The sequence below is a fragment of the Nicotiana tomentosiformis genome, chromosome 11 (genome assembly GCF_000390325.3).
Source record: "Nicotiana tomentosiformis chromosome 11, ASM39032v3, whole genome shotgun sequence".
Classification (NCBI taxonomy): Eukaryota; Viridiplantae; Streptophyta; class Magnoliopsida; order Solanales; family Solanaceae; genus Nicotiana; species Nicotiana tomentosiformis.
This window is the reverse complement of record NC_090822.1, coordinates 104,449,089-104,469,437: the sequence shown is the minus strand read 5'-3', so window position 1 is coordinate 104,469,437 and position 20,349 is coordinate 104,449,089. Positions and strand designations below refer to the sequence as shown.

The following is a 20,349-nucleotide window of genomic DNA, read 5'->3' as shown; positions in this document are numbered from 1 at the left end:
GATTTCACAAGGATCTTGCTAGGGTTTCAAAGACCTAAGAATTTCTTTCCCTAATTCTTTAATTTTGAGTTTGGGGTAAAAGATAGGTGATTGGGAGTATGATTCTTGGGTGTGAGAGTATTATGTATGCATGCATGTACCAATAAGGTTTATGGAAAGATTGTTGAGCTCAATATGTAAAGATTGGGTAGTGGAATGAAGAAAATCTTGCAGAAGAAAATTGTAGCAAAATCTGCACACCTAGTATTTGATAAAATGCTCAAATGAGATGAGACCATGAATAACTTCCTAATTTGTGTTCAATTTTGTTATGTCTCAAAATAGATTGGGATTTCTAGGATTTTTGAAACGTTGTAGTAATTTAAGAAAAGCTCAAAGCGAGGTATGTTAGCTAAACTCCTCTCTTAGAATTGAATCCCACGGTATTCATATAATTTATGTAAGTCCCGAATTGTTCATTATAAAATTGGCTATTCCGAATAAGCTTGTGTTGAAAGATATATGTTCAATGTGTATCCCAAATGCTTTTATCATGCTATATTATCATTTGAGAATGTGTTCAAAGTATGGGTTGTGCATTAAAAATGTTCCGACTTCAAGTCAAATTCAAACGAAGGCTATTATGCCAAATTTTGTGAAAAATCTCTATGTGCCTAACACTCTTAATTGCTTACATGTGTACTAAAAATCCTGATTTGAAATGTCTTGTTGTTGTTGATGATGATGATGCTTGAAAGTGAATAAGGTGAGCATGAAATACTAAATATTGCAGACGTGCCAAGAATGATTTTGTAATTATGGCCATTAGTGCCAATGAAATGAAAAGATGTGAAAAAAGTATGAAACGAGATAATTGGTAGAAAAGGATGATGTCGATCCACACATAATTGTGGTGAGATGGCCTAGACGATCGGGTCGTGATTGGACGCCATGCCGCACACATGGTGGTGATTGTGCTGGAAATTGTAATTGAAATTATGATTGTGGTTGATGTCTCGCATGAGGCGTCCTAGCCGATCGGGTCGTGATCGGACTCCGTGCTAAAAGTACGATGGTAATGGTATTGTGAATAGTGACATATTGGTACTAAATATCTCCCAACTTAAAATATAAAAATTTATTTGAACATTGTCTTGGTCCTAACTTAAGGTTTGATATTGTTTGAGGCTTCCACTAATATTATGATTGTTCTTGCTTGTATTATTAATCGTTCTATTAAAAGGGTGTTTTGTCATTCATACTACTACTATTCGATATGTACTAACGTCCCTTTTTGCCGGGGGCGCTGCATCTTCAATGGATGCAGGTGGTTCTATAGTAGGAGACATTGATCAGTGATAGCGGTACACCTTCTTCCCAACTGACTTGGTGAGCGCGACTTCATTTCGGGGTCATGTATCTTTTGTTCCTTGTGTATTGTGTTTGAGGTATAGCCGGGGCCTTATTGCCGGCAATATTATAGTACTCTTTTGTATCTATTAGAGGTTCCGTAGACATGGTGTGAGTTGTATTGGTATTGGGAAGGTCAGGATAATATTATTGTATGTGTGGTACATCTTCCGCTTCAAACTATGAAAGTGTGCGTAATTTGAAACTTTAAAATGAAATAACTACTGGTAATGAATTGGTATTGTATACATGATCTCTTTTTGGTCTAAATAACGAAAATATGTATTATCTTTATTCATAAGTGAGTTTGGGTAGAAAGTATCTAACAGGCTTGCTTGACCGGGTTCACTCGGTTGAGCGCCGGTCGCGCTCCCGAGTTCGGGGCGTGACAGTTATGGAGGTTGATTTTGGAACAAGTCTTACAAAGTAATGTACATGGGTTTTTACGGGACTTGAAGATTTATTTGGCACTAATTACCACAAGGCAAGAAAGGACGAACATCTTAGTTAAAAAGCAATGACAGATGTTTAGCTTGTAAATTAGAAGTTTGTTTCATGCTTTATCCATACTTGGCTTAATACTACATTAGTTAATGGGTAATTTAGTGATATTACAAGTTACATGCGATTAACAACCCACATTAAAAACTCCAATAAGTCTGAGTGAGTCAAAATTGGGCTTAAGGTGAAGCCCAACGCTTCAAAGCCTGTCCGAAATGGCAGACCCCCTTTTGCACATGAGGTTACAAACCTCTAATTGGACCTGGAATTGTGACCCGACCTGTATTGTGGTCCAAAGTCCTCAAGACTTCAAGCTGATGGTGCAACCTCGCATGGGCCAATTATTCAGGCCTAAGAATTTTGGAGTACAAAGGGCCAATGGATATCCAATTGTTTTTCCAGACATCTTTCATACTTTATCACATAAATGACAATAATAACAAGCTGCCCTAAGTATCATTACATGATTATCTGAATTCCAAATTACGGTAATCGTACAGTTCATATATTCAGAGGCATTCGTATAGTTGACATAAATGAAGGCTGGCCCAAATTGATTTTAAAACATTTCAGACATAGCCATAAATTGCTACCAAATTGATTTTGGAAAATTTAATATTACTTGAAACAATCACTATTACATGCCCAAATCCAAATAAATTATCATACAACTTGTCAATTTACAAAAGAATCTCAAATTCTAGGCTAGTCAACTAGGATTAATTGTTATACAGATAACCATTTCATGCTTGTTTAGCATTCCAAATCTATTCAAAATTGATTGAACTCATGACTTGAGGCTAATACTTTCCTAATCTCAAATCGACCTGGAAATTATAAACTTCAAATATGATTTCAAGTAGACAAACAATACTCGTATTTTAACACATCCAAATACACGAGTCTATATCACAATTATGCATTAGGATAGTTTATCGAAATAGCAATTGTACTACTCGAAATCAGAAGTCACACCTTCGTAGCATGTAAACAGACTTCAAAAAAACTCAATAAAAGAAGAATAGGAGATGGATTCAACATATAAAATAATAGCACATCTAGACTTCATGGAGAAAACAAAGGAAGTAAGTCATTTCTTCCAAAAGCAGTACTCAGGTTCGTAAACAAGTACCTGATTGCACAGTAGTCACTTTTGAACTGCCAAAAAAAGGCCGAAGAAAAAGAGTGTGAATAAGTTGGATCTACTTCTTCGAGGCACATAACTTGTGTAATGTTTTTCATATGTATTTACTTCTCATTTGTAAAAGTTGGCATCTGCTGTCATACAAGGGTGATCTAGGGAATTAGCTAGTTTATCTATACTCCCTCATCTCAATGTATCTTTGTTGGAGATGAATAAAATGCGCAGCTCATTTAATAATAATAATAATAATAATAATAATAATAATAATAATAATAATAATAATAATAATAAATAAAAAATAACAGCAGAAAACAACAGCTTATTCTACTCAAACAGCTTTCCAAGATTCAGAAAATATACAACAGCCAAATGAAATTAGTAACAACTTCTGAATCTTTTTTTTTATTGTTTTTGTTTTGTTTTGGGAATTTTAGCTTTTTCACATCTATATTTCAAATTTCAGGCTGCTTCTAAACCGTGCAAGTGAGTGTGGAGTTTTTTGAATGACCTAATGCATATGATTGAGGTACTGTCTTATAGAAGCCTTCTAGGGCTTCTTTCAGATTTTTCCTTTTCTTTTAGATCCCTCTCTTTTCTGTTTTTTCTCATTAAATCCCTCACATTTGGCCATTGTTTTTACTTTCCAATGCTAGTCAGTTCTTTTACCCTCTTCTAGAAGCTCCTAATTACTGGTTTCACCTCTACCTGCTTTAATTAGAGTTAATTGCTTCATGATCCACTCTTGTAGTTTATTTAATTCATCTGTGCCTTAACTGAAATTGTTATCTCTTCTATTGTCATGTTATCTTTCCCCTAACTGCTTGTCATTATTTGAAGTTATAATTTATCTCTTCTGTAATTGTTCATCCTTAATTGAGACCGTGATTATCTTTCCGTTGCTTATCCTTAATTAAATTTGTTGTGTCTCTTTCATAATTGCCCGACCTTAAAAGAAGTTTAGATATCCTATATCTTAGTTGACTTGCCCTTATTTGGAATCATTCGACTTGTGTTAGCTCCCTTGTTTTTTGAACTGTACATTGCGGGATGTTGTTACATATTATTTCTTTCCTTGTTGAGTTGTTCTTATTATGACTAGCATTCTCTATTGTGACTACTCCTTGTGAATTAGTTCCTCCGTTTCTTTGAGTTCTGAAATTTCTGAGTTGACTTATTTGTCGTACCCTTGTGCTATTGTCATTATTGTTGTTGTACTTGTTATTGTGATGTACGAGGTTTCTGTCGTGCGGTTGTGATTATTGTGATGCACGAGGTTTCTGTCGTGCGGTTGTTGTTATGGGGTTACACGAGGTTTATGTCGTGCCATTGCTACTATTGATATTTGCACATGCGGCGTGACAAGGCGGGATATATATATATATATATAAGGTGGGATATATATATATATATATGGGTTGCGCATGTGGCGAGACAAGGTGGGAACATTGTTATGCACGTGTGGCGAGACAAGGCGGGCACTTACTTTATTATTGCACACATAGAGAGACAAGGTGGGTTGTGTCAGGGATTGATTTGTGATAATTTGTGATGGCCTAGGGGCATTCTTGTTGTTGATATTGTGTAGTGGTATACTTACCTGTGTGAGCTTTATCTTGTAAAAGCTGTGAGAAAATATTCTACTTGATGTCCGTTACTTTTCCTTATGTGTATTTGATGGTATGGACTATTTTAAGACACTTGCACAAGCATACACGTAGTTAAGCACTCTTATCGGATAAGAGGTGTTCTTAATATTGGTGAGCATAGATGCTCACCCTTGTTTACTTTCCTTCTATGTGAGAATGGCTCTATTGGCACGTGAGTAGTTAGTGTAGTTATGAGGGCACATGATGCCAAGTGTTAGGGTTCAGGCATTGAGTCCCGTGAGTTGTGATTTGTCCAAGGTTCGGTACCTCGTGTAGTTTGTTGAATAAAACCTAATGTAAAAACGGTTGTAGTTGTTGAGTTATTACTTGTCCTTGCTATATTTGTGATTCCGGATTTAGGTTGTGTTCCATTCATTTTTTTCTGTGTCATTTCTATGGTATTTCGCTGATACTTGTTGTGTCCTTTCTTATTTCCATTACTGTATTGTGAGGCATATTGCATAATATTTATGTAGATGTCATATTTCTGTTATTCATATACTTATACTTGTTCAGTTTATTAGACCAGTGGGTGTCTTGACTATTTCTCGTCACTACTCCACCGAGGTTAGTCTTGATACCTACTGGGCACCGTTGTGGTGTGCTCATTCTACACTTCTACAAATTTTTATGCAAATTCAGGTATTTGTTTGTTAGTAGCTATGCGGGTCATTGCTGTGGAGACTCGAGGTAAACCTGTTACTGCATTCACAGGCTTCGAAGTCACCTTCAAGTTTTTATTTTGCACTGTTTATTTTTATTTCTGGAAAGTTGTATTTAGAAGTTTTCTAGCAAACACTCTATAGAGATTATAACTTGTACTACCAATTTTGAGAGTTGTAAATTTTATAGAGATTTCTTTTTTCAAAAGTTGTTAGATGTTATTTCTTATTGTTGTTATTCAGTAAATGTTAGGATTACTTAGTCCCTAAGACTATGTGCCATCACGATACCCAACGGAGAGGAAATTGGGTCGTGACAAGTTGGCATCAGAGTTCTAGGTTCATAGGTGCTACGAGTCATAAGCGAGTTTAGTAGAGTTTTGCGGATCGATGCAGAGACGTCTGTACTTATCTTCGAGAGGCTACGAAACTATTATGACAATTTCACTTCCTTCATTCCTATCGTGTGAGTTCATTAATCTCGAAGTTTGAACTTTTATCATTCCATTCTCTCACAGATGGTGAGGACACGAGCTGCAGTTACTGATGACGTTATCCCCGAAAAAGATGTCGCTAGGGGCAGAGGCAGAGGCCGAAGAGGAGCACGTGCCGCAGCTAGGGCACCTACCAGAGAAGCAGTTGAGGAGGCATCAGTAGTTCCAGTTGGGGGGCAGGTACCGGAGGTGCCTACTATTACCCTCGGACTTCAGGAGACCTTAGCACAGTTCCTGAGCATGTTTGGTACATTGGCTCAGCCAGGGTTAATTCCGGTTGCACTAGCTACTTCACAGACCGGGGGAGGAACCCATACTCCTGCCGCCCACACCCCAGAGTAGCGAGTTCATATTGGTCAGGTTCCTGGTGTCATGGAGACACAACCTATGGTTCCAATTCAGCCCGTGGTCAGGGCAGCAACATCTGAGGAAGAACAACTTAGACTTGCAAGGTTCAAGAAATATGACCCTCCTACATTTAGTGGTTTGGCTTCAGAGAGTGCACAAGGTTTACTGGAGGAGTGCCATCGCATTCTCTGCACTATAGGTATTGTTGAGATGAGTGGGTTGCTTTTACTATGTTCCAACTTAAGGGAGCGGCTTATCAGTAGTGGCGGACGTATGAGTTGGGTAGTACGACCGAGTCATCTTCACTTACTTGGGTTCAGTTTTCAGAGATGTTCTTGAGAGATTTTGTACCTCAGTCCCTTCGAGATGCATGGCACGCAGAGTTTGAGCAGCTGTGCCAGGGAACTATGTCAGTGTCAGAGTATGCCGTGAGATTCAGTGATTTGGCCAGGCATGCACCTGATTTGGTCGCTACAGTTAGAGAGCGTGTCCGTAGATTTCTTTAAGGGACTCATGCATAATATTCGGTGCAGCATGGCTCGGGAGTTAGAGTCAAATGATTTGTTTCAGCAAGTGGTAGGGATTGTTTGCTGCCTAGAGGGCATGTGGGATCAGGAGAGAGAGGACAGACGGGGCCATGAGAGTGAGTATATGCGAGATCAAGAGAGAAAGGACAGGGAGGCGAGGAGGCCTCGTATATTGGAGAGATTTACTGGTCCTTATTTTGGAGGCAGGGTACGACATGGTAGAGGTTTTGTGGGTCAGATAGTTCAGTTTGCACTTCAGGCTTTGCACAGTGTTTCAGGTGATCATGGTTCTCAGAGTACCCGTACGGCACAGTGCCCACAACCACATCAGCAGAGAGGTTGCTTCGAGTGTGGAGATACCATCCACAGGGTGAGGGATTTTCCTAGACTCCGGACAGGTGTGTCATAGCAGAGTATTCAGGCGGATAGAGGGCGCCCAATGTACAGTACATGACTTAGTATTCTATATATGTGTTTGCCCTGTTGGGAGATTCTATGAGTGATAGCCGTGTCTATCATTGTTTTAATTCATTATTGAAAATAATGAGACTAGAAGTGAATTCATGTTGTCTATTATGGCAGGTTTGATGTGATTCCTGAGTAATTTGGTTACGATTTGTGATTTGATACTCTACAGGGGTGAGAGTTCAGTAAGTGTTGTGATTTTATTGGCAGAATTGAGTTAGTGGAAGATTTCCATTGGTATGATGTGTATTCGACTTGTGATTCAGAGTTGAGGGTGAGACCCTCGTGACTCCATGTGATTTGATATATTTGAGCTGGGCTGCGTGCCGCGGTGGAAGTTATATCAGGATGAGATTCTTGTGATTTGTTTTTATACTTTGATTTTTCCTATTTAAATTGATTCGTAGTATGGTACTGTTAGAGAGTTGTGCCTGTCATGCTTGTTTGATATTTCTCTTATGTGTTTCTCTTTACATATTCTGTCATTTTCATTCTGTGCTTCTTGAGTTTTAGCTTGCGGGGTGTATGTCCGGTGGTGTTAGTTGTGACTTGTTGATTCGGGTGTGTAATGAAAGGGTCTTCATGTTTCTTTCATCGTTGTTAGTGTTGTGGATGTTTGAATCGGGTTCCTATCGGATATGAGGTTAATTGTCGGTGCTGGTTTTGCTTGCGGGCAACTATTGTGATCAGAAATGTCATTTTGGGCCTATGTGTGGCGTGTCATGTTGAGTGGTCGTACCTTGTGGGTGTAGGCATGAGTTGTTACAGCTGGTTGAGACTGATACCGGGTATGAATTTATAATCAGGTCTTTTGGAGATGAATGGAAGGTGAGGTAATATTTTTTCTTCGTGTTCGCATTCCTCATTGCGTGATCGCGGAAGCCAACCTTTTCCTTCATCGCGTTCGCGTACTACTTCACGCGTTCGCGAAGAGCAGTCATTGGGCCAGAAGATTTTTCCTCTCCGCGTTCGCGGTCGTGTTGTCTCATTCGAGAAGCACAACTGGGCAGCTTTCATTTTTCTTCTTCGCGAACGCGAATACTCCTCCGCGTTCGCGATGCACAAACACCTGGGTAGAATAAATAGTACTCTATTCCGAGGGTTTTTCCATTTTCACTATTTTGGAGTTCTAGAGTGCGGTTTTAAGCGATTCCTTGTGGGTTTTTCAAGCAAAATGATTGGGTAAGTTTCTTCACCTAGAATTTATTATATTCCATGATTTTTATATTTATTTTTATCATTTAATTTGTGTTTTGAATGGGGGGAAATTGTGATTTTTGAAGAAAATTTTTCAAAATGAAAAATCATGATTTGAGGGACGAATTGGTATCGTAAATTGATAATTTTAGTATGGTTGAACTCCTATCGGAATGAGTGTTCGGGTTTTGTAAAAAAATTCGGGTTCCGATGTGCGGGCCCGGGGTCGACTTTTGGACCGATTTTTAGATTTTAATAAAGATTGAAGCTTTATGATCCGGAATAGTCTCTTATTAGTTTTATTTGTGCTTTGAAGTTATTTTGATTAGATTTGAGCCGTCTAGAGGTCATTTCACCCGATAAGTTCATTTTAGAGTAACGATTTATCTTCTTTAAGGTAAGTATCTTGCCTAACCTTATGGGGGGAACTACCCCTTAGGATTTGAGTCTTCTATGCTAATTGTAGTCCGTGTACGCGAGGTGACGAGTATGTGCTCGGACTTATTTGTGGAAATTTGGACTTTTAGGGTTCTTGTATTTACTGAATATGCAGTTGCTTTGTTATGAATACGTTTCTTAACTACTGGTTTCACCTCTACCTGCTTTAATTAGTGTTAATTGCTTCATGATCCACTCTTGTTGTTTATTTGATTCATCTGTGTCTTAACTGAAATTGTTATCTCTTTTATTGTCATGTTATCTTTCCCCTAACTGCTTGTCTTTATTTGAAGTTATAATTTATCTCTTCTGTAATTTTTCATTCTTAATTGAGACTATGATTATCTTTCCGCTGCTTATCCTTAATTGAATTTGTTGTGTCTCTTTCGTAATTGCCCAACCTTAAAAGAAGTTTAGATATCCTATATCTTAGTTGACTTGTCCTTATTTGGAATCATTCGACTTGTGTTAGCTCCCTTGTTGTTAAACAGTACATTGCGGGCCGTTGTTACATATTATTTCTTTCCTTGTTGAGTTATTCTTATTATGACTTGCATTCTCTATTGTGACTACTCCTTGTGAATTAGTTCCTCCATTTCTTTGAGTTCTGAAATTTCTAAGTTGACTTATTTCTCGTACCCTTGAGCTATTGTCATTGTTGTTGTTGTACTTGTTATTGTAATGCACGAGGTATCTGTCGTGCGGTTGTGGTTATTGTGATGCACGAGGTTTCTGTCATGCGGTTGTTGTTATGAGGTTGCACAAGGTTTCTGTCGTGCCATTGCTACTATTGATATTTGCACATGCGGCGTGACAAGGCGGGATATATATATATATATATATATATATATATATATATATATATATATATATATATATGGGGGGGTTGTGCATGTGGCGAGAGAATGTGGGAACATTGTTATGCACGTATGGCGAGACAAGGCGGGCACTTATTTTATTATTGCACACGTGGCGAGACAAGGTGGGTTGTGTTAGGGATTGATTTGTGATGATTCGTGATGGCCTAGGGGCATTCTTGTTGTTGATATTGTGTAGTGGTACACTTACCTGTGTGAGTTTTATCTTGTGACAGCTCTGAGAAAATATTCTACGTGATGTCCGTTCTTTTTCCTTATGCTTATTTGATGGTATGGACTATGTTAGGACACTTGCACAAGCATACACGTAGTTAAGCACTCTTATTGGATAAGAGGTGTTCTTGATATTGTTTAGCATAGATGCTCACCCTTGTTTACTTGTCTTCTATGTGAGAATGGCTCTATTGGCACGTGAGTCGTCAGTATGGTTATGAGGTATTATGAGGGCACAGGATGCCAAGTGTTAAGGTTCAGGTATTGAGACCCGTGAGTTCTGATTTGTCCGAGGTTCGGTACCTCGTGGAGTTTGTTGACTAAAATCTGATGTAAAAGCGGTTGTAGCTGCTGAGTTATTACTTGTCCCTGTTGTATTTGTGATTCCGGATTTAGGTTGTGTTCCATTCATTTTTTCTGTGTCATTTTTATGGTATTCCGCTGACACTTGTTGTTTTCTTTCTTATTGCCATCTCTGTATTGTGAGCCATATTGCATAGTCTTTATGTAGATATCATATTTATGTTGTTCATATACTTATACTTGTTTAGTTTATTAGACCAGTGGGTATCTTGACTTTTTCTCATCACTTCTCCACCGAGGTTAGTCTTGATACCTACTGGGCACCGTTGTGGTGTGCTCATTCTACACTTCCGAATATTTTTGTGCAGATTCAGGTATTTGTTCGTTAGTAGCTGTGCGGGTCGTTGTCGTGGAGACTCAAGGTAAACCTGTTGTTGCATTCACAGGCTTCGGGTCACCTTCAAGTTTTTATTTTGCATTGTTTATTCTTATTTCTGGACAGTTGTATTAAGAAGTTTTCTAGCAGACACTCTGTAGAGCTTATGACTTGTACTACCGGTTTTGAGAATTGTAAATTTTATAGAGATTTCTATTTTCAAAAGTTGTTAGATGTTATTTCTTATTATTGTTATTCAGTAAATGTTAGGCTTACCTAGTCCCTGCGACTAGGTGCCATCACGATACCCAACGGAGGAGAAATTGGGTTGTGACACACATGCAAACATTTCTGGATCTTTGTGTAGCACAACTGGAGCTGTCACTGGTTTCTCCAAAGGAGAATTCCCTTTCACTTATCATGGATGTCCAATCTTCTACAAGAGAAGAAGAAAGGAATATTACAATAATATTATTAAAAAGGTCAAGAATCAACTGCATTCATGGAAGTGTGAGCTGCTATCATATGGAGGAAAAGCTACTTTGATTTCATCAGTTTTACAAAGTATGCCAACACACATGCTATCAGTGCTTGATCTACCAATATCTTAGAACATCTGCATAAAACCTTTGCTCGATTTTTCTGGAGCAACAATGATAAAAGAAGAAGTGGGCATTAGAGTAAGTGGCAGAATATGTGCTTGACAAAGGAGGAAGGCGGACTGGGTTTTAGATCCCTTTTTGATGTCTCAAAATCATTATTTGCCAAATTTTGGTGGAATTTTATGACTACTAAAACACTCTAAACTAATTACATGTGGAATAAGTACTGTAAAAAGGATCTCCCAACTACTGTCCAATTAGTGAGGGTTCACATGTTTGGAAGAAAATGTTAGAGTCCTGAGAAGAAGTAGAACATGAAATATTACGAGAGATGAATAGAGGCATTACCAACATATGGCATAAAAATTGGACTGGTCTAGGCTCATTGTATCATGTTGTTCCACAAGACTTTGACTGCAATGAAAACCTGAAAGAAGTTGATGAATTGAGAGAAGAAAATGCTTGGAATCAACACCTATTGGAACAAACTTTTCCACCTGACATTTCAGAACACATCGGGCAAGAACTACACTTTGAAACAACTGATGACCATTGGGACACACCTAAATAGATGCCTACTGCATCAGGAAGATTTTCAGTAACTACTGCTTTGCAATTAGTTCGCCACAGGGCAAACTTCAATCAGGATTACAAGCAATTATGGACAAAAGGGATGCCCTTCAAAATATCATTCTTTCTTTGGCGACTATGGAAAGAAAAAATTCCAACAGATGATATGTGAAGAAGGATGGCTACATAGTGGTGTCAAAATATTGGTGATGTATTCAACCTCGGTCTAAAACTCTTCAACATATATTCTTAACAAGCTCAACAGCAAATAGAGTTTGGAGAGTTTTTGGACAAGCATCAGGTATAGTAGATAACCTAGTACAGGTTCATCAAGATATAAAGACATGGTGGAATGTGAAATGCTGTCCAAAATTAAAGCCCTTACTCCAGGCAGCCCCAGTAGTGATTACTTGGGAACTATGGAAGATAAAAAACACAATGAAGCATGGTGGAACAACAACCTACAGCAGGGTCATTCATGAGGTGAATCAGACATTGCATTATCTAACAAGGATCAAATATCCTTGGTTAACAAACATACCCCTTCGATGGCCAGACATGATTGCATTATTCGAGGGGTATAAACCCTATGTGGTGACCAAGAGAGTTACATGGAACTCACCATACAAGGGCTGGTTCAAATGCAATATGGATGGAGCCTCAAGAGCCAATCTAGGACAGAGCTCCTATGGCTTTTGTGTGAGAGATTGGAGAGGTGATTTGGTTGTTGCTAAAGCAAAAATGATTGACGACACCACCAATATGGTTGCAAAAGCAATGAAAATTAAAGAAGGGTTGACTTATTGTATTACTAATCAGATTCATCCTCTAATAATTGAGCCTGACTCACTTGCAATGAAAAATATAATAGAAGGTGAATGGAAAACCCCCTGGTGCATAACAAAGGAGGTAAAGAGGATAAAGGGAATGAAGGGCAATTTCAATGTCATCTTCCAACATGTTCTAAGGGAGGGAAACACACTGGTAGACTTTTTAACTAACCTTGCTTTTTCTTCTGCAGGTACAACTATATTTAACTCATTTTTGGAGTTATCAAGTGCAGGTAGGAGGTTACTCAACCTAGACAAGGCCCATATCCCAAACCTTAGGATAAGGGTAGCAAAGAGGAAATCACCAGACTAGTTATTCAAAGATGTAGCATGTTGTTTACCTGTACCATGCTGTTTGAGTTTGACAAGATTCTTTTACTAACAATGAATGTGACTTCTGTCAGCTGTCCACAACTTCTGCTGACCATATGCACTAAAGACAACAATTGTTATTCAACCAAACAACATCTGGGTTGGGCGAAAAGATCACAACTTACAATTATTGGCAAGTACTTATCAAATGCAGCTTCCTGCTTCGGCAACTTATCGGTCTCAACTGGTCCTTTAGGCTGTGGAATATTCATTCACTATCTAGTATTTTTGCACTCATTTTACATAGTTCCTAGACATGATAAGATCTCATACTATCAGTTTTCTTCAACAAACAATTACTGCAGCAGTAGACATGATATTAATTTCACCAAGAATGGATACAACAGTACTCATTCTTCAACGCACATTTACATTCCATCCCAAGCTAGTTATCTGAGAATTTTCGATGCAAATATGAACCTATTTACACTTGATGTTTTGGACAGCTTGGAAAAAATCCCAGACTGTATGGAGATGTGTCATTTTTCAGTGGTGTTAGCATTTTACAATGTTCATTCTGGATATGATAGTTCACTATATGGAAGGAGTTGCAGTGGTTGTTCTGAACTATGGGCGTTTAACTTTTACATAGCTACTTGGTTGATGGAAAGTACAGAATCCAAAACTGGTTTCACGCAAGGAAAGATCAAAGTTAGATGCTCAACACAGCTGTTGTTATTCCTGTTCTTCACCACTATAATAACTATGTCTGAACTATTATTTTGTATATGTTGCGGATTAACACACACCTACTTAGCGCTTTGTAGGTGTTACGTGGAGTTGTTTGCATTGACTCTGCCACTGCAAGTATGCTCCTACGAAACTTCAAAAGATCAACATTCAACAAAAATATCATGATGCACTGTTCCCACACAACACCTTACTATTACTGGTTTAATTTGGAAGAAGCTTCTATTGAGGAGACTTACTATACTTGATTCTTTAGGACTGTATCCTTTCTGTTTGGAGATGTTTCGACATTTAGTGGTATTAGCATTACATAATGCTCAATCTGTGGTTGCCGCATCACCAGATGGGAAGATATAATTCAATTTTCCCAACTTTTGGTTTCCCCTACTACTGTGTTGCTGCCAACACAGTCATTTCCCAGTGATTCAATTGTCCTGTCCTTGGCTGGTTTATTGTTCAAAATTTACCGCTTCAAACTTGATCTCAACCAAAGAAAAATCAAATGCATGTTTTCTGTATCAGCAATGTTGTTGGAGTTCTTCAGCCCCAAAATGAAGATGTCCAATCTGCTTTGCTTTACAACTAGTGGATTAAAACATACCTACTTCATTGGATTACAAAAATGGCACCCGGTGAGAGCTTTGTAGGTGCTACAAGAAATTGTTTGCAACTTGTGTGCGAATTCATTATCGTCGGCAACAGTTGGATGTTTCAAATTAGTAGCTTAGTACTTTTCATTTATCTTTATGCTACTGCTACATTGTATTTGGTAGGAATAACCATTGGCTTTCTTTGTTTGATTTATTTCTCTTTTACTTGAACATTGTGTAACTTTTTCCCAGTTTAGGAATTATTATATATAACAGCTACTAGGTGAATAACTTAGTAGTATATTTGCTTTTAAAATAAACTACCCTTCCAACCCCTATTTTTTAAAATTTTCTTTTAGTATTAGGCTTGGGCCAGAGGCCAACAGGCCCAAAATCAAGGTCTAGCCCACCAATCCTTTCTCAACTCACCCCCTAATCTAGTGAGTCTGCCAAGACCAGGTCCAATTCCAAACAAATCCCAAGCGGCCAAACAAACTAGATGTCGAAATTCAAAATTGAAAACTAAGTAAACCACTTTGAAATTGAAACAAATTCTAGAACTACAATCTATACTAGCATATGCAAATAATTGAGCAATTAAAGTTACCTTAAAACTTGCAATTACTAATTGAAATTACAGCATGTATTTAATTATCAAGCCACCTAAACACTAATTGATTCCAAATTATTGATTAAACGTGCTTGGACAGAATTCATCGAGACACATCAATTAGAAAGAATTATACAGAAGGGGAGGAGTGTATACCAAATCTGCTATACACCCGATCAGCGTCAAAGAAATGCGGTGATTGTAATGAATTCTGGTGACGATCAATAGAACTCCGACGAGCAAAGAGGATTGTCACATGAGCATTGGCCGACAAATGTTTATGCGATCCAGTGCTACATGTAACAATGCTCATTACAAGCCGAATTGAAGAAGAAAAGATGAAGTTTGGGGAAGTTCGGCCTGTCTACGACGGTCAACGATGTTTCGGCCACCGAAAAATGGTAAAAAAATGACCTCAAACGAAAGGTCTTTCCGAGACGTATCATTTGATGTAAAATTTGGGTAAAGAGGAGGTCGGGTTGATAGTAATTTAGCAAAGGGGCAAAAAAGTTGGGACTTTTATTCCTAGGTCTTCTAATCGGCAGGATTGGGAGGTTTTTTGGGGGAAATGATGCTGGATTAAGGGTGAGGAGGTGGTGAGGAGTATTTGATAATTTTTTGGGTGGTTTAGTGTTGATCCGCCGCCGGATGGCGATTTTCGGGCGGTGGAAGACGGCGAAGTAAGGTGGCTGATTTGAGAGAATGAGAGAATTGGGGGCATCTAGGGTTTGGCATAGTGGGGGGGCTATTTAGATTATGATACAACACAAGGGGTGTTTGGTTGTTTAAGTGAATGGGGAAGAGTAAACGACGTAGTTCCTGTATGAAACTACGTCGTTTGAGAGGCCTAGCGGGGGAAGCTTGTTGGACCGGGTTGCAGGGTTGGACTGGGCGGATTTCGGGTGGATTTAGGCCTCTGGAGTTGGACGAATTTGGGGCATGAAGCAAACAGGCCTTCTTCTTTTTATTTGATTTTCAAAATTAGCCAAATAAAATCTAATAGAGACTATTTTACAGATTTGACCTACAAAACTTATTAAAATTGTGAATTAATAAACTAATTAATTAATTAACCTAAAAATGCAGAAAATAGGAGTAATTAAAAATATTTTGTGATTTTCATATTTTAGAGATGCAATTAATCATGCAAACGAAATGTTAATAATGCAAGTAAAATCTAAAAATGCAAAGAGAAAAAGATAAGATAATTTTTGTCATATTCATGATTTGAAATGCTACTAAATATACTAAAAATGCAAATAAATGCCAAACAAAATAAAACAAAATAGAGAAAAAGTCTTAAAATTCCATAAAGGCAATTAAAACTATTTTAGAGTATTTTAGATCAATCAAACAGTAATGAAATCAGGGAGTGGTGTATCCTGTATTTCAGATCAATCAAATAATAATGATATCAGGGAGTGATATACCCTGCATTTAAGATCAATTGGTAATGATATCAGGGAGTGGTGTACCCTGCATTTAAGCTCAATTCACTAGGGAGTGGTGTACCCTATGTTGGAAAACTCAGCTAGAAATTAGTGTACCCTATACCGGTGAGGAGACTAGGGAGTGGTATACCATATGTCTAAAATATCATCAACTAGGGAGTGGTGTACCCTATATTGGGAGATACAGCTAGGGACTGGTGTATCCTATATTGGTAAGAAGACTAGGGAGTGTTGTACCCTATGTCTAAAATAATAATGAACTAGGGAGTGGTGTATCCTATATTGGAAAATACAGCTAGGGATTGATGTACCCTATACTGGTAAGGAGACTAGGGAGTGGTATACCCTATGTCTGAAAGAATGATATCACAGACTGGTGTACCCTACATTTAAACTCAGTCAATAAAGATACCAGGGAGTGGTGTACCCTACATCTAAGCTCAATCAACTAGGGAGTGGTTTACCCTATGTTGGAAAACACAGTTAGGGATTGGTGTACCCTATACTAGTATGGAGACTAGGGAGTTGTGTACCCTATGTCTAAAATATCATCAACTAGGGAGTGGTGTACCCTACGTTGAAAAATGTATCTAGGGATTGGTGTAATCTATACTGATAAGGAGACTAGGGAGTGGTGTACCCTATGTCTAGAAATGTTGTCAAGGAGTGGTGTACCCTGCATTTAAGCTCTGTCAATAAAGATATCAGGGAGTGGCGTACCCTGCATTTAAGATCAATCAACTACGAAGTGGTATACCCTAAGTTGGAATATATAGCTAGGGATTAGTGTACCCTATACTATCATGATTTTGAAAATTCCTTTTATATATATATTTAGAGAATGAGTAAAAGGGGGGAAGGAATTTTGAAAAGACTTCCCTTTTTTGAGATTTTTTGCTGTAGTAGAGCTATTTTTAGTCTTCGCGCGATTTCCTCTTATTGGCACCTGCTTTTTACGAGGTTGTTTTTCCTACATTGTGTGTTTCCTGTTTTTCAACAAAGAACAATTGTCAGTTTAAAACGGTGGTTAGTTTTGTGGCCTTGAGTGTTTCAGTCTCTTGATAGCGGCCCATTTTCTTGATGATTTCAACTGCAATTGGTTATTTTCTCAATACCAACTGTATTTTTGACCCCAAAGAACCTTTGACTTTTCAAACTTTTGCAATGACATCTAGTCATGTAATGGGACTTAGCCTCTCCAACTTTTTGTTTTTGGGGCATTTAACTTTTGACTTCTTTGTTCAAAGTTCCAATTTCAGAGTATTAGGGAACCTTTGACTTTTCAAACTTTGTAAGACAGTTAGTCGTGCGGGACTTAACCCTTTCAACTTCATTTTTCCCTTGTAGGCATTTCCATTTGATTTCCTTCTTCTAAAGTTTTCAATTTCAAAGCATCTGTCAATCATGCCCAGTCGAGGTCGACTTGATGCCCTTGCCAAGGCTGGGTGTCTTTTGAATATATTAGCTTGTTTCGAACGAGAGCCCTATAAATCAGTCTTGCCATCTCTTCTTTGCCTTAGTTTTTTGGAACAAAGTTAGACCGAAAGAGATTCAAAGAAAAACTAGCAAAAGAATAGAGAATAAGTTTAGAACAAGAGGTGTCCCTTACGAGGAAAAAAAGACAGACTTATCTGGGAGTACATGAGGACTTCAATGAACATGACATAACTTTTAGACTGGATGCCAGATCTGTGTAAACCATTTGAATCTCAAAAAATCATCACAACCTTTGCCTCAAAACCGAGAAACCTTGTCCAGGACTGTGTTGATGTCATGGCTGTGAGGATCCTCTTTTCGATCAGTAGTGCCCTTTACGGGTTTTCACCAGCTGACCTATATCATTTCTCTTCTCACCATCACCTTGTAGTACGCTTTGCGGGTTTTCACTAACAAGACTCTCTCATTTTTAATTTCTCTACTCACAACCACCTTACGATTCCCGTGAGGGTTTTCACCAACAAGACTCTCTTATTTTATTTCTCTCATTTTGGTCGCATCAGATCCGAGTAACTGTATCCTCCAATTCTTGAACATTCTCGATGACCGACCAGAAGGACTTGAAAAGGATTTGGGTAAAAAAAATTGGATTGAATTAAAATTTTGGAACCTTTCAGGCGAAAACATTGCCGAACTATGATAACAACTGCCCAATTTTCACTTTTGGATGAATGTGGATTTTTTTTTTTGTGTGACTAAACCCCAGAGTGAGGTTGCCTACGTATCCTTTCGGAATCTGGTCGAACGTAGTTCAATTACATGAACTTTGTTTTTGATTTTCTTTCTTCTTCTTCTTTTTCTTCTTTTTTTGTCTTTTTCTTTTTCTTCATCATTGTTTTGCCTTTTTCTTTTTCTTTTCTTTTCTTTCTTTTCTTTTTCCCTTTTCTTTCTTTCGAGGTTCCAAAGAGGGTAATCAAAGAAAGGTAACCGTCTCAAAGAGTTTGCAAAGGGTTGATAATGTTTGGTTAGCGAGAATGAAAGCCTTTTTCATCCCAATCAGAGAACATTAAAGCTGCTTAAAGGGTCAAACATAGTACCTTTTGACCGCATTTGCATTAATAGTTGTCTCGGGGACATTTCTTTCGATTTCTCCCATAATACAGTGCTCCCTTTGGCAGCACTCTTATTACAATACATGGACCTTTCCAATTTGGAGCAAATTTTCCTTTAGCTTCTTCATGACACGAGAGAATACGTATCAAAACGAGTTGCCCAACTTCAAATTTTCTGGGCCGCACTTTCTTGTTGTAGGCACGAGCCATTCTTTGTTGGTACAACTGCACGTGGTAAATTACGGCCAGTCATTTTTCATCAATCATAGTCAATTGTTCCTAGTAGGTTTTGACCCATTCATTATTCTCAATCTCGGCTTCAACAATGATCCGAAGAGAGGATATCTCAACTTATGTAAGTATTACGGCTTCAGTGCCATAAACCAATAAGTAGGGGTGGCCCCAGCTGATGTGTGCACTGTTGTGCGATATCCCAATAGTGCAAAAGGTAAATTTTTGTGCCACTGCCTGGAACCCTGAACCATTTTCCTGAGGATCTTTTTATGTTCTTGTTTTCATCTTCAATAGTGCCATTAGCTTTGGGTCGATAAGGAGTGGAATTGGGATGCATAATTTTGAATTGCTCACATATCTCCCTCATTAAGTTACTGTTAAGATTTGCAGCATTGTCCATAATGATAGTTTTAGGAATACCGAAACAACAAATGATGTTGGAATGCACGAAATCCACCACTGCTTTCTTTGTGACAACTTTGAAAGTGACAGCTTCGACCCACTTTGTGAAATAACCAATGGCAACCAAGATGAATATGTACCCATTTGAATCTTTTGGCTCGATTGGCCCAATAACATCCATGCCCCAAGCAACGAACGGCCAAGGTGCTGACATAGGACGCAACTCCAAAAGCGGTGAATGAATCAAGTCACTATGTATCTCACATTGGTGACATTTTAGGACAAAACTGAAATAATATTTTTCCATGATCATCCAATAATAACCTGCTCGGAGTATTTTCTTTACAAGGACATACTCGTTCATGTTAGGCCCATATACTCATGAATGCACTTTGTTCATGATCATATCAGTTTCTCGAGAATCTACACATCTTAACTAATTCAAACCTGGAGTTATTTTGTACAGGATCTCCCTACTCAAAAAGAAACTACTTGCAAACCTTCTAATAGTTCTCTTTTGATTCCTACTGGCTTGCTCGGGATATTCTTTTATTTTTAAGAATCTTTTGATATCATGATACTGTGGCTCACCATCTAGCTCCATTTCAGTTGCGTTACAATAATCGTGCCTTTCTCGAACCTGAATTTCAAATGGGTCAATATGAGAATTACCCGGGCATGGAAGTATTAAGGCCAAAGTAGCTAGTGCATCTGCTAGCTCATTGTGGAATCGGGGAATATACTTGAACTCGACGGACTTAAACCGTTTACTGAGATCTTCCACGTGTCGCCTGTAAGGGATGAGTTTGATATCCCGAGTTTCCCACTCGCCTTGGGCTTGTCGAATAATTAAATCAGAATCCCCCAT

At 38.3% G+C, this 20,349-nt stretch overlaps 1 protein-coding gene and 1 long non-coding RNA gene across 4 annotated transcripts; both read right to left on the bottom strand.

The window, feature by feature from the left end:
* Window positions 1-3,333: 3,333 nt before the first annotated feature.
* LOC104118405 (uncharacterized) lies at window positions 3,334-15,585 on the bottom strand. Of its 3 annotated transcripts, XR_011412044.1 has the most exons (5): window positions 15,002-15,585; window positions 13,081-13,205; window positions 12,925-13,016; window positions 11,532-11,610; window positions 11,028-11,223 (listed from the first exon to the last, which is right to left on the bottom strand). It is a non-coding gene; the product is annotated as an uncharacterized lncRNA (long non-coding RNA). The 3 variants fall into 3 exon arrangements; XR_691252.4 differs by lacking the exon at window positions 11,028-11,223 and adding an exon at window positions 3,334-11,017 and having other exon boundaries at window positions 12,925-13,205; XR_691253.4 differs by having other exon boundaries at window positions 12,925-13,205.
* A 3,630-nt stretch (window positions 15,586-19,215) lies between these two features.
* On the bottom strand, window positions 19,216-20,349 carry LOC138901963 (uncharacterized). Its single transcript, XM_070189764.1, has 2 exons — window positions 20,073-20,349; window positions 19,216-19,688 (listed from the first exon to the last, which is right to left on the bottom strand). Exons 1-2 carry the CDS (start codon window positions 20,347-20,349, stop codon window positions 19,216-19,218), a joined length of 750 nt encoding a protein of 249 aa, XP_070045865.1.